The 15,217-nt window shown below is 39.3% G+C and overlaps 1 protein-coding gene across 1 annotated transcript in view; it reads right to left on the minus strand.

Moving 5' to 3' along the window:
- Positions 1-14,933, minus strand: part of igsf11 (immunoglobulin superfamily member 11) — a 157,055-nt gene extending 142,122 nt beyond the window's left edge. The window contains exon 1 of the mRNA XM_060942281.1: positions 14,755-14,933. Coding sequence (XP_060798264.1) covers positions 14,755-14,933 — 179 coding nt within the window. The remainder of the gene's footprint in view (positions 1-14,754) is intronic.
- Between the last annotated feature and the right edge of the window lie 284 nt (positions 14,934-15,217).

Genomic DNA, 15,217 nt, shown 5'->3' on the forward strand with positions numbered 1-15,217 from the left:
TAGCCCACTCAACGCCAGCTAATATTATTTAAATATGCTTCGTGTACTTCCTGTATATTTTACCACTAGCTGCTTTCACTTTCCAAGAATGCACTTATTTGAAATCAAGACAATTTGAATGTTTCATGATTGAAGTACATCTTTATGAAAAACAGTGGACCAATGGTGCTACTATATGCTCGAAAAATATTTTCAACCAAAATAATTCCACGTTTGCTGTCTTCATGACTTCAAATAGTGAAATTCTAGCCAACTTTTAGTTATCAGTTTGAGCCCCAAAACCAGTTCAGGCAGCTAGCTCGCTAAGCCATAGCTTTGAATTCATTATATATTCATGTCTGTTGTATAGATACTCATTCAACTCACACAGATATGTGTACATGTTGCAAATTTAAGATAGATAGATAGATAGATAGATAGATAGATAGATAGATAGATAGATAGATAGATAATGTACGCTCAAAGAGGCCAGTGGTCAAAACCGAGCAGCACGAGCATGATTTGAAGCCGGCTGGACTTAGCGATGCATGCTGGGAAGGTGGAGTGCGCGTGGGAAGTGCAGGAGGGGAGATTGGAGCAGATGGCCAGGATTACACCAGCCTAAAATACTCTGCTGATTCAGAGGAGGAATGAGCCAGAAAAGCTGAGAGAGAAAGAATAAAAGAGAAGAGATGAAATGAAATCTCATAGTCAGCTTCAGTAAATCCAAAAGATCCAAAAAGTCAGCAAAAGAAAATGTCCATGTCCATTTTACCCTTTAAAGTATTCACAGTAACCCTTCGAGATAAAATTATTCAGTGACATGGGTCTTTTGAATCAGTTCGGTTAAATGATTCTGATTTGTTCACCAATTTGTTCAGAATCATTTCTAACAGTTTCTTAGACTCGTTTGTTTATATGGTCATATTTATAAGAATCTTTTTTTCATGCACCCCCCAGAGTGAAAAGCAACTGACTGAACTAATCTGAACATGACTCACTCAAATCACTGACTCAGGAAAACTGATCCAGTGAACAAAACGGGAGAGGAGTGACTCTCAGTCTTGACAGAAATGATTCTCTGACTCAAACACTGATTCACTGACTGAGAAAGGAGCAAATGTCTTGTCTTGGCTCACTGACTCTAATATAATGAATCAAAGTAATTCACTGACTCAAATTATCTTCTGAATGAATCACTGAATGAGAGAGAAGAGAATCTCAGTCATGATTGAAAAGTTTCACTGATTTGCTGGATGACAGGGGAGCAAATGCTGGTCTGAAACAAATAATTAACTTCTTCAGACAATGATTCACTGAAACAGAGAGGCGTGGACCTCAAATTTAGACACCGATTTGCTCGATTAAGACAGGAAAGAATCACACTCTTGACCAAAATGATTCACTGAATCAAGCAATGAATCACTGAATGAGAAAGGACTGAATACCAGTCTCGACTGAAAAGATTTGTCAATTCAGACACTGATTCACTGAACGACAGAGGAGAAAACTTCAGTCTTCATCAGAAATTGACTGATTAAAACACTTAACACTCACTTTTGACCAAAATGATTCACTGACCCAAACACAAACAGGAGTGAATCTCAGTCATAACCGAAATGATTCATTTAATTGAAAGATTTGCTTATTCAGACATGGATTAGCTGAGAGGAGCAAATCTTATTCAGGAATGAAAAGATTCACTGCCTCATGGAGCACACATTGGGCTCAGCACAAATACAGTTGCACATTTACGCCGAACCTGATTCACTGCTGAGTCGATATAACACAAAATCCTCCTCAGTTCAGTTTGTAGTTTGCGAAGCCCAAGATCAGCGAGTCAACCAAAGGAATGAGTCAATGACCAATTCAGATTCATTTACCTTAAAGACTCTTTTCAAATGGCTCAATCTTTCACGGAGTAAACATGACTACGTGACTTTAGATTGACATTTAGTGATTTGTAAACCATAGTTATTCCAAGAAGGTGGAATACACACGGCATCATTGATGCTTTTGAACATCGTGTTTGCTATCAGAGGACACTTCACAGAGGTGGGAAGAAGAGAATTCTGGGAATTCAATCGAATGTTGGTCTTCTTTTCAAATCCGTCTGTAATTAGCAATGGTAGAAGATGGCCGTCTTTATGTTCACGTCTCAATGGGATGGATTTGAGGACTAAAAATGCTGCCCAGGAATGCTGTCAATTTACACAACCTTGAACCAAATTGAACGATTTTCTTTCTGTGGTGAATATCGTGAAATTTCCTCAAACTGATTATTGCCAGTGTGAAGAAATAACAGTTGCATGATTGTTTTTGGTATTTGTGTCTGTATTTATGAAAGGAACTCTCAGGAGATTGTGGTGTGTGTGTGTGTGTGTGTGTGTGTGAGAGAGAGAGAGAGAGAGAGAGAGAGAGAGAGAGATCATGGCTTTGAGCACAGTACCAACCCTCAGTAAATAACAGTAATTAGCAGCAATGATTTGGCTAATTGTACACGTCACGCCTGTGAAAACGTGTCCGCTGGTATTTAAACACACAAACACACACACAGCTCGGCCAAATAATAATTAAACACAATTACAATCCCTGGAGTGATAAATGAGTCACTGAATAAAGCTATGGGTTTTATGCTAATTAAAAAAAAAAGTGCTGGTTAACCTTCATGACATAGTGTGATCATGTGTGAAGTTGGAGATGATGTAAGAATTTAACAACAACAACAATATACATCAATGTTCATCAAAAATTCATTCAACAATTATAGATATATACACTCCCCGGCCACTTTATTAGAAACACCCCTCCATCCACCTGCTGTTTGATGCAGTTCTCTAATCAGCCGATCCCCCGTCAGCAGCATGATGCATCAAATCATGTGGGTGCAAATCAAGAGATTCAGTTAATGTTCACTTCAAACATCAGAAGGGGAAAATTTTGAGCCAGATGGACTGGTTTGAGTATTTCAGAAACTGCTGATCTCCTGGGGTTTTCACACACAACAGTCTCTAGAGTTTACACAGAATGGTGCCAAAAACAAAAAACATCGAGCGAGTGAACGACAGTTCCGTGGGTGGAAACAAACACCTTATTGATGAGAGGTCAGAGAAAAATGAACAGATTGAACAGTTCAAGCTCAGAGTGTGAATTACCCCACCATAATTGGGGGGTACCATCATGGTCCACTATCATATCAATCGTCCCCCCGGTCCTGTCCCGTCTCGTCTATGGAAGTCGGTGTCAGTAACTCAACACAATAACGCTGAACAATAATTTTTAATGTCATTAAGAAGCATGACAAACCATACAGTACTACCACAGAAGAAAAACAGCAGTACAACCTGATAACCTTCTTTGTCAGAACAAACTGGGTATCAACACTACAAATGAGTCACATACAGTATATACACACATGCAGAACAGTCTTGCTCTCTTTCGTCCTGCTGTGCCTCTCCTGTCTGCTGGGAACCCATTTTCTTTATTCACATGAACAGTGTATAAAACCTAACTGCACCTACACTTGTACTGTAATTGTCTGTAGATCTTAGTGCTAATATTTACTACTTACTCTTTTAGCACCAAAAAAATGCCTGATGTCTGGCCCTTTTCTTTTCATGTTTGGCCTACTGTCTCTGTGAATAAACTCAAACAGGGTACTCAGATGAAACTATGAATATCTTAAAAATAATACAAAAGGAATGTAAGTAAAAACAATAGAAAACATCCATGTACTAGGCTATTTTGCCTAGGCTAGCCTACTACCTGGCTCTTTTTATGTTGCCCCCAGTCCCCAGAGGTTCTGATTGTAATTTTACATAGGCTTAGCGAGGCCTACACCAGAACTCCTTGTGCCTAATCACACACACAGGTTGGGCCTATGTGCCAAATGAATTTCAAAAGGGCACAATTTATTCATGATAAAATGAGAATGGAAACATATGGAATTCTTCTCCTTTGAAATGAGAATCGTTTCTATACCACACTGTAATAAGCTTGATTTAAATAGAGACTTAGCTTATCTTGCTAACTAACGTTGGTAACTAACGTTAACGTCCGTCCACTGTAGCCTACCGGCCTCAGTGGGTAAGTAATTCAATGTATAAAGACGTGACATGAGCTGAAAGAACAAATCACTTTAATAAATGAAAGTTGTAAAATAACACATTTTCAACAGGCTAAAAGTTGGTTAGCAACTAACATTACCAATGCATGTCTTCTGCTGCAGACCATAGACTGTATAAATTGCTGCAAACCCATGGATTGTATCTGATGAATCAACCGAATACGGTGTGGACTAGAAGCTATTGCTTCTAGCGCAGGGCTTTTCAAAGTGTGGGGCGCGTCTCCCCTAGGGGGCGCCAGAGTTCTTCAGGGGGGCGCAACGTGAGGAAAAATAAACCAGAATAAGTTACTATTGCGGACATTTAGCGAACTTCAGCTAGCCTTTGCCAGAGACAAAATGGATCGATTTTTAGTACCTAAAGCTACAGTGAGTGAGGAGACAGAGTCTGGGCCAAGCAAAAAAAGAAGGAAGTATGACCACAATTATTTAAAGTTTGGTCTTTAAATCTTACAATCACCAACAAGTTCCTATTACAGTATAGTCACCGGTGTGTGTGTGTGTGTGTGTGTGTGTGTGTATGAGAGAGAGAGAGAGAGTATTAGATTGTTGTTGTTGTTGTTTGTCCTTCAGGCAAATTGCTCTTCTAAAAAAATAAAGATATACAGTTTTGATTATTTGCCTTCCTGTGACAAAACTTACAATTTTAATATTTTCCCTCTTTTTTTATATTGTTAATATTTGTTGCATTTTTAATATTTTTATTTTTCTTCATTTTTATATTAGTTATTCTACATGTTGCATCACTGCTATCATTTTTTTGCATTTCAGTTCATGCTCTTCATTTCTATTCTATTTATTTTTTTATTTTTTACTAATCTATTTTGCTTTTGGACATTTTTTGCATATGAGATTTCTTCATATTTTATGGTTTTGCTTCCTTTTTTGTGTCACTGCTATTACTTGCTACAATTACAGAAGTTGCTCATTTTACTAGTTATTTTTTACTTTTTATTTTATTCATTTAACGGCCCTTTTTTCCAGTTACATTTGCACACAATCTCTTACTAAATAAGGAGAAAAAAAGCCTGAGACTCTGATACAGTGTACTGATTTAATGAGACGTCCAGTATAGCACGATAAGCATTTGCGAAGAAACCAAGTTTGAGAACAAACTAGTTGAGGACACAAGCAAGAAATGCACTAATGACAAGATGCGGGGCAGAGTTTGGTTTCGAGTGAACTCTTGAGAAAATGTCAGGGTTGTTTTTTTTTTTTCCCCCCCAACTCAGGCTGATCATCTCTTCAGGAAGTGTGGGTCTGTAAGTTAAAAGACAATCGTGGATTAAAACCCCAGCCTTCTGCTGAAGACAGATCGTCACAGATTGCGATGTGTATATATACACGAGTGTACCATATGCTGCTGTTAGTAATCTCCTAATGTTCCTCAGCCTGTGCTGTCTGTCTTCAATTCCTTGTGTGGAAAAAAAAAAATTAGATTTAAATCTACAGTACGTCTGGGGGGTTTATTATTGTTTGTCTGTTAACTTTATGCTAGTGGTTTAAACTTAAAGCAATTACCGACAATGACTGTGAGGTGATACGGAAATAATCCATGCCGGTGTTGATGTGATATGACGTGATGTGATGCACAACATGAAGTCTGGAGCATCTTACTTCACTTGTACTACGATTTGGCAATGAGTATGATGTTTAATTTATTAACGAACAACACTTTGCACATTTTAACATTCATGTTCTCACTTACATTAACAATAAACAGATTGAATATCACAAGCTTAAAAATGGTTCATTTCCCAAGAAACTGGAAAGCGTAAACTCTGTCCTAGAGATTGTCCCATGCTGGGAAACCATACAACACACCAAGACCTTTGTCAAAGCACGAACACTGGAGACTGCTTCCATAAATGTTAAATAAAGAAACATTGAACAAAAGAAAGTCGCCATATGAACAATTACATTTTTACTTTGCTTTAAAAAAAAAAAAACACTGTTTTATTATTAGTCATAGTGCGCAATGTTCACCATACACGCCCCTGCGAATGAGCTGTTACGATAGAAATGACACCATCAACACCTTGATTTTGACCAATCATAATCCAGAATCTGAACAGTGGTATAGTATTATAGTCTTGTATATCATATTATATCATATATTTGTGCTCTTTCAGTCATTGAGTTAGTAATTCAAGTACGAGTGCATCTCAAATAATTAGAATATCATGAAAAAAGTTCAGTATTTTCCATAAGTTATTTAAGAAGGTTAAGACTCATTACACGTAAACTACAATGTTTCAAGCATCTTTCTATTTTAATTTTGATAATTATTTATATTAAATTATTTCATTTTTAGTTTGAGTAAAACAGAATAAATACTGTGTATCACTTGGTCTAGTTCAGTACACACACCCACAATCACGGGGAAGACTGCTGACTTGACAATTGTCCAGAAGATGATCATCAACACCCTCCATAAGGAGGGTAAGCCACAGAAGGTCATTGCTGAAAAGGCCGGCTGGAAAAGGTGCACAAGCAACAGGGATGACTGCAGCTTTGAGAGGATTGTCAAGAAAAGTTGATTCAAGAACTTGGGAGACCTTCACAAGGAGTGGACTGAGGCTGGTGTCAGTGCATCAAGAGCCACCACACACAGACATCTTCAGGAAAGGGGCTACAACTGTCGCATTCCTAATATCAATCCACTCCTGAACCAGAGACAACGTCAGAAACATCTTACCTGGGCTAAGTTAGAGAAAGAAGTGGACTGTTACTCAGTGCTCCAAAGTCCTCTTTTCAGATGAAAGTAAATTTTGCATTTCATTTGGAAATCAAGCTCCTCGAGTCTGGAGGAAGAGTGGAGAGGCACAGAATCCAAGGTATTTGAAGTCCAGTATGAAGTGTCCGCAGTCTGTGATGATTTGGGGTGCCATGTCCTCTGCTGGTGTTGGTCCATTGTGTTTTATCAAGTCCAAAGTCAATGCAGCGTCTACCAGGAGATTTTAGAGCACTTCATGCTTCCATCTGTTGCTGACAAGCTTTATGGAGATGACGATTTCCTTTTCCAGCAGGACTTAGCACCTGCCAACAGTGCCAAAATTACTACCAAATGATTTGCTGACCATGATATTACTGTGCTTGATTGACCAGCCAACTCGTCTGACCTGAACACCAGATAGAATCTATGGGGGATTGTCAAGAGGAAGATGAAAAACACTCGAGCCAAACTACAGATGAGCTGAAGGTCGCTATCAAAGCAACACCTCAGCAGTGCCACAGTGCTCCATGCCACACTGCACTGATGCAGTAATTCATGTTAAAGGAGCCCCAACCAAGTACTGAGTATATAAATGAACATACTTTTCAGTAGTTGGACATTTCTGTATTGTAAATCCTTTTTTGATTGATCTTAGGAAATATTCTAATAATTTGAGACACTGGATTTCTGATTTTCATGAGCTATAAGCCATAATCATCAAAATTAAAACAAAACAAAAAAAAGGCTTGAAATATTTCACTTTACATGAAATCAATATAGAATATACGGCATTTTAGCTTTTAGAATTAAGTTACAAAAAAAACCCTTTTTCATGGTATTCAAATTGTTTGAGATGCAGTCGTAATTAAACAAAACTGTAACACATTTACACACTAATTTTGTGTTTGTTTGTTTTTTCCATTTTGTTTCTCAGAATCTTCTTGGTCTTTTCACTCCCAGTACTGATATTACTGAATGATATAACTGTGCTTGACAATACTGCATCACTTTTTAATAAATGAAGGAAATTTCATTTTATCCTGGCTTTAGTTCTCCAGCACAATAATAATCATAATTTCTGCTTGTTTTACTCTTGTACGTAGGTCAAGGTCACTCCACTGGGAGAACACACCCAGCATTTGTAACATTTCTCTTTCCTTTTTGAGGACAAAGGCAAAAGCTTCTGTTAGGAAAAAAAAAAAAAAGGCCATGCAGGATGTCCAGGAAGAGGAAGGATGGTGTTAAAATAAAGTCATTCTAGTCCAATTGTAATACCGGTCAGGGTACAGAATTACACTGTCGTATAACCAGCATCCAGTCACGCAGTTAAAGCAGAAACACACTACTGAGTCGAGGAAGAATGAGAACAGAACGAGGGCGACTTGTTCAGTAGCAGACAATAATGACAGACACGGAGACAGAGTGAAATAAAACACTCCCTATCACAAACTACAATGTCCTCATAGATAATGTTAAAACAAGACTAATAATAAATACAGTAACATTCAATCATGGTTTTTTTGGTAGGAAAAACAAAGAAAAGTTCATTTTCTTTAAGTTCTTTCATGTTTTGATTTATTCCTTCATTTTTTCATTCTTTAATTTTGTTTTCATTTTTGCATTTAATTTGGATTCTTTTATTTTTATTAATTTTCTTATTCTTTTCAACATGTATTTTCTTATTCTTTTGCCAGATTTATTCTTTTTTATTGCACCCCTGTGACTATAAACAAGTATTTTAATAAGTAAATAAATACATTAAGACCCCGTCCACACGTAGCCGGGTATCTGCTAAATCGAAGATATTTTTCTACGTTTTGGCCTGTCATCCACATGAAAGCACATCAAAAACGAATATTTAAAAAAACTCCGGGCAAAGTGAAGATTTTTGAAAACTCCGTGTATGCCTTTTCGTGTAGACAGAGATAACCGGAGTTTTGCGTTTTAGAACGTCACAATCTGCGCCAAAAAAATGACAACAAATCTGCCCTGACGTCAAACGTGCGACCTTTGTTTACTGCAGAATCCAGATTAAGCATGGACTTAAGCTAGCCGCACACCACGGCGATCCACGCGGTACCGAACCGACCCATTTCAGAGCCGACTCCCGACAGGGCACACACATATCCCCCGACTGTTGACGAGTGCATTCGCGATTGAAGCGACACGTGACAACTTAATAGCTTTGTGTTTGGCTATTGGATATAGTTACTGTAAATCCAACACTTGAAGATGCTACAGGCTGAATTACAAATGACACAACATGGAATATGTAGCGCACTATCTAGGCTGCATGAGCTATTATTCCCAACCTTAAATAGTGCACTTATATAGGGGAGTTAAAGCGATTTGGAATTCAGCCACACAACTTGAGCAGAGTGGCTTTCCAGCCCACTGTGTCTATGGATAAAGCTTCAGTCTATGGAATTACAGTATATACCTGCATTAGGTGCTACCAACACGTATTTCTCGCGCTAGAAATTGTGTTTAATGATGTCACGTGTTATATGCGAAAGATATGATTGGCTATTGCTAGCGACTCTCGCCGATCAGTCTGGCTCCCGATTAGTTTTTCGAATCGGCTGTGAGATGAGTCGGTACCATCGAAAACTAGTCTTTACGCCTGACTCGCGACTTCAGTTGGCTCGGTACGCTGAAAATCGGCGTAGTGTGCGGCTAGCTAAAGAGTAATGGATCGGAGTAGTGCCTTGAAAGCGTTAATTATTGTGCAGGTGCTATTTACATGTTTAATTTTAGAAGCCCAACTACTGCTCCAAGAGCACAGGCGATGTGATTAGGGGGTAGGATTTGGGGAAATAATGCCATCTACAGGTTTGGAATGCTTATGAATGTGATTGAAAACGCAGATGTTCGGTTATGTGTGGAAGGGATTTTTTTCGAAGACGAGGTGGTGTGGATAAAACATTTTTATAAACGGAGGGGGGGGGAATGTTCGGTTTTAAAAATACCCGGCTACGTGTGTACATGGCATTAATATTCTTCTGCTTATATGAATATTATTATATTTTATGATAAAAATGTATTATTATTATTATTATGAATGTATTGCACAGATGCTTTCTCATCTGGAAGTTAAAGTCACTGATACCAGGATATGACTCATATCCTTAGGTCCCAAAGACTTTTCTAATGACTCTAGCAGTTCCTAAGAGTGCCGATTTCTGAAAAGGGTCTGTGCGCATTGTAACACGTAAAGTATGCAGGTGAGATTTCAGCCTCGCTACAGTTCCCAATGCAGCTATTACAATAGGGACAACCCTGCACTTAACATTCCATATCCTTGTGAGTTCCCAGGCTAGGTCTTGATATTTCTGTGTCTTTTCTCTTTCTTTTTCTGAAATATTCCCATCATTTCGCACAGCTACATCAACAATTACAGCTTTCTTTTTGAGCTTATCGATGACAACTATATCTGGTCTTCTAGCTGATATCTCTTTATCAGTCTGAATTGAGAAATGTCACAATACTTTATTCTGATCATTTTCTACCAGACTTTCAAGTTGATACTGATACCATTTTTCAGCAACTTCAAAACCGTTCTGTTGGAGCACGTCCCAGTGGAGAGCTTTTGCTATGCAGTCATGCCTCCTTTAATATTCTTTTTGTGTCAAAACACTGCATCCACTGACAATGCGTGGGATTGTCAAATCTTCCTCTTGACGCATTCTACACTTACTGTTCTCACTTGTTTTGTCGATCTTTGCTTTAATGACATTAGTTCGTAATGCTTGAGACTGCGCAGCAATTATAAGACCTTCTGTTTCCTTTTTTAACTCTCCATTCTTCAGCCAATTCCATGTTTCCTCTGCTGCTATATCCTTGGTTTGTCTCAAGTGCTGACCATGCAATTCTTTCCCGTATATCTGTTGTTTTCTCTGTTGTTTTCGTCTTCGTTTGTATTCTTTTGCACTTTCCACGGGGTGTGTTGGATCATTCCTGGCTGCAACTATTAGGCTTTCCGTACTGTTATTTACATACTCTTCAAGATTCAATCTCGCCACCTCTACACAATCTTCTATCAAGAGAAGCCTTCTTCTATCATCTTTTCTCTTTAGGTACAGTCTATCAACACTGTCTCTTGGGTGTAATGTCCTGTTCATTGTCAATGTTTTCCACATTTTTCTGTCCAAATTTCTCAACTCTTCTTTTGTTCATCCCAGGAAAGGTGCTGAATACCTGACTAATGAGACTGCCCACGTGTTAATGGCAGCAATAGTGTTTCCCCCATTGAGCTTGGATTTCAAGACCCTTTTTACACGTATAATATATTCCTTCGTTACTTTGTCTTTCATCGTAAGTGCCCTACCTGCTTCAAGTAGACCAAGATACTTATAACTCTCTCCTTCTTCCAAAACTTTGATCTTCTTTTCGTCTGGGAGTACGATACCATCCAACTTAACTATCTTACCTCTTACATGTAGTATTATTATTGTTATTATTATTATTATTATTAGGTGGCACGGTGGTGTAGTGGTTAGCGCTGTCGCCTCACAGCAAGAAGGTCCAGGTTCGAGCCCCGTGGCCGGCGAGGGCCTTTCTGTGTGGAGTTTGCATGTTCTCCCCGTGTCCGTGTGGGTTTCCTCCGGGTGCTCCAGTTTCCCCCACAGTCCAAAGACATGCAGGTTAGGTTAACTGGTGACTCTAAATTGACCGTGAATGTGAGTGTGAATGGTTGTCTGTGTCTGTGTCAGCCCTGTGATGACCTGGCGACTTGTCCAGGGTGTACCCTGCCTTTCGCCCGTAGTCAGCTGGGATGGGCTCCAGCTTGCCTGCGACCCTGTAGAAGGATAAAGTGGCTAGAGATAATGAGATGAGAATGAGGATAAAGCGGCCAGAGATAATGAGATTATTATTATTATTGTTGTTGTTAGATAAGTAAACAAACATTTGTACAAATTAATATATTTTTTTAATGGGCATACCTCAAGGCTGAGTTCTGGGCCCACAAAAGTTGTTGTTGCTGTTGTTTGTTTGTTTTAAATTCCTACCAAGCAATATTATGCATTGAACATAAACTATCCAAGACTAAATGTTATTCCCAAAATGTAATTAAACAGAGAGATGATTAAAAAGAAATATATCGCTATCACTTGTGGGTAAATTAATTTACCCAGACTTTTTCAATCCTGTATCAAAAATAAATAAATGAAGGACATAATCCTGTTTCTAATTCTGTTCTAGAATACATTCCCATAGCATTGGATGATGTAACACAATGAGATCAATGTGCAACCGATCAGGTGGATGACAGCACTGCTCATTGCATTGGCAGGCGAAGGGAAACAATCGATACCATAACCGTGATGTGTGCTCTATCCGTGTCCTCAATCATGACGAGGCGAAGAAAACACTCGATCCATGTCTGAAATCTATGAGTGATAATTATGTTTGGAAGCTGGTGGCAGGATCATTTTAATTAAACACCAGACAGAGGAAATGGAGGAAAAATCTATATTTGTGCTGTACGTGTGTGTGTGTGATTATTGAGGCATGATGGGAGTGTAAATGTGAGAATATGTAACATACTGTATATTAATAGCAAATAGTCAGTGTGTAGATTAGATAAGACATGATTATTCTTTCTTCTTTTGAGTTTGATCCATGCAGGTGAAAATCCGAGGAATGTGTGAGGAATCAATGGTGAAGTGAGAAAGCAGATCTCACACTTTGTCTGAATTAGATTTACAGCACAGTTTATAAATAATTAGGCAGCACATTAACTACATTTCGCTCTCAGCCACACAAACAGAGCTCAGATGTACATTTCGAGGTACAAAATCGTATTCGAGGGTGGAACCCTTCATGTCATCTAAGCAAGTGAAACTAAAGAGTGATCAAAAATATACAATTATGAAAATGGCCGTCAGGGATTTGGTTCCTTGATTACGTTAAAAAAAAAAAATGGATTCAATAATTATAAACATTAAGCCTCAGTTTTGTATAAGTGCATGAAAGAATCCTATTTTTTTCTCTATATTTTTGCACCCACACACTTTTTTGTTCATTTGTTTAATCAGGTTTAACTTGGTAATAACTCAACACTCAACCTTTCAAAGAAATACACTGATCGAAATCTGAGCTGCGCACAAATCAAAGATGGAAACGCCTTCCCTATTTCCAGCACAGACACCGAATCATGTGTAATAGTTACTAAACTTCATGTTTTAAGTTGTGAGTTTCGTTTATAAAACTAACTTGGCGTCTGGCTGCTTGCTCGGCTTAAAACCTGCACCCATATTTTTCTAAAATTACAGATTTTTTTTTTCAAGAATGTCTATTTCAGTGATAGCTATCAGCATGCAATAATGTCTGTGAAGGCTGTCAGTCATCCAGGTCATAGTAAACCGTAGGTGCTCAAAAAGGCAACTGGACATGCTTGAAATTCTTGATCCACACCAAAACTCAGCTGACTTCAATAACTTGCATGATGGCAGAGAGCGCCAACGACCCACAGATCACCCTCACAACCCTCTAGGCTGCTAACACTATTCACACCTGGCCCCCAGGGACCTACACCTATGGACCCTTTTCACGTGACGTCACGACAAACGCGGCCGCCGTTTTGGACATGTACTACCAGTAGTTTACCACAGCCAACATTGAGGAACGGCAGCAAAGAAAGTGTTTTATTTTCAGCAAGACTTCCATCATGCCACTATATTGTTGTGCACCTGGATGTAGTAACCATCAACAAACAAGGCAAGGGTTATCATTTTATCGGATCCCGGTAGATGCTAACCGACGGAGAAGATGGATAGCGGCATACCAACGCTTGTGTAGTGACCACTTTGTTGGAGGTAAGACGAATAAAATTAGCCAGAAAAGGCATTACATTGCTGTTAACATTCCATTCTAGTTTACTGTAATTATGATCTGGCAGCTATTTACACCGGATCCAGTGTAAATAGCTGCCGGAGCCAACGTCCGAGGTTCCGGAGCGCGCTCGCGGCTGGCTGGCTAGCTCGCTCGCGGCCGGCCGGAGCGCACTCCGGCAAGCTCGGATGTTGGCTCCGGCAGCTATTCACACTGGATCCGGTGTAAATAGCTGCCAGATCATAATTACAGTAAACTAGTAAATACAGTTTTCTGCATCTCGCTCCTTTTTCTTTTATGTTTGTCGCCTTCCTTGCATTCAAACCAATTCGAGCCGAAGTCCACTACATGTCCAAAATGGCAGTCGTGTTTACGAAGGTCACGTGACTGAAAAGGGTCTATAGGATGACTCAACGACCCATGTGACCTCAACGCCTCTCCTTAAGGTTGCTTTTGATCCACTAGAGGATAAATACCTGGAACTCCCCACTAGTCAGACAGAATTGAAGAAGCTTTTCGGATGAGAGGTGACACATCTTCAAGAATTTCAAGGAAGTCCAGTTGCCTTTTTTAGCACCTACAGCATGCAATAATGGTTAAGTCAGCGAGAACCATAAAGAAATCACTTACCCTACCTTTAATGACTACATTAGAGGGTAACCACCTGATTCAAGGTCAGTCCTTTAGATGTCTTATGACCACCATCTGAAAACATCCCAAAATAACTAATGCAGTTGTATGATGGTGTAGCACCTTGACCCCAAAAGGGCTCATTGTTCCACACCAACACCTGATTCCAGATCAAAGGACTCAGCAACATGTCCAGTTTGTAAAATTAGCTTAGTGTCCAGCTGCTCTTCACACTCACACTGCTGCTTTTATCAAGCTAATCAGGACAACAAATTCCATGAGAACCTACAAAACAAATTATAATTATCTCTCGTTTTCCTTTCAAGCCCTTTAAATTTTCAGCACTCATGACTCTTGTAATAGTGGAACCAATTTTTTTTTAAATCAAATATAGCAATAACTCAGTCTTAACTCGGCTCATTTTTGTCTCAATGCAGATAAGGTTTTTTTTTTTTTTCATTTATAACCTAACCTTGCTCTGATAGTGGGTGGACACCCCAATTTGGGTGGTCCACAATAGGAGCAGTAAGGTGTCTTCTTCCCTCTGCTAGCCTGGGAGTCCACTGTGGGAAGGTGGTAGTACTCCCTGAACCCCTCTGCCAGGGATACTGGCAAAACCATGAGGAGCAGCATGGTGGATTTCAGGTGCATTATGGATGAGTTCTCATTGACCAATGTCTGCACATGCAATTGATGTTGGGCGGATGATTTGCGCTAATACAAACTACTGCCAAGGTCTCCCAGTCGTGTTAGTTGACTACTGCCAGGACCGTAGGCGTGGCATCCGCAGCTCCTTTTCTTCGCCACCGAAAGACTTACCATGTCTCAGCCTCAAATCTGTCGTTCATCCTGCATCGCCCATCATGTGGTTAAACAAGGGGTGCGTCCCGCAAAATAAAGAACTATACGGATTTATTCCCCCCATATCAGCAACC

This window comes from Neoarius graeffei, chromosome 16 (assembly GCF_027579695.1).
Source record: "Neoarius graeffei isolate fNeoGra1 chromosome 16, fNeoGra1.pri, whole genome shotgun sequence".
In the NCBI taxonomy this organism is placed as follows: domain Eukaryota; kingdom Metazoa; phylum Chordata; class Actinopteri; order Siluriformes; family Ariidae; genus Neoarius; species Neoarius graeffei.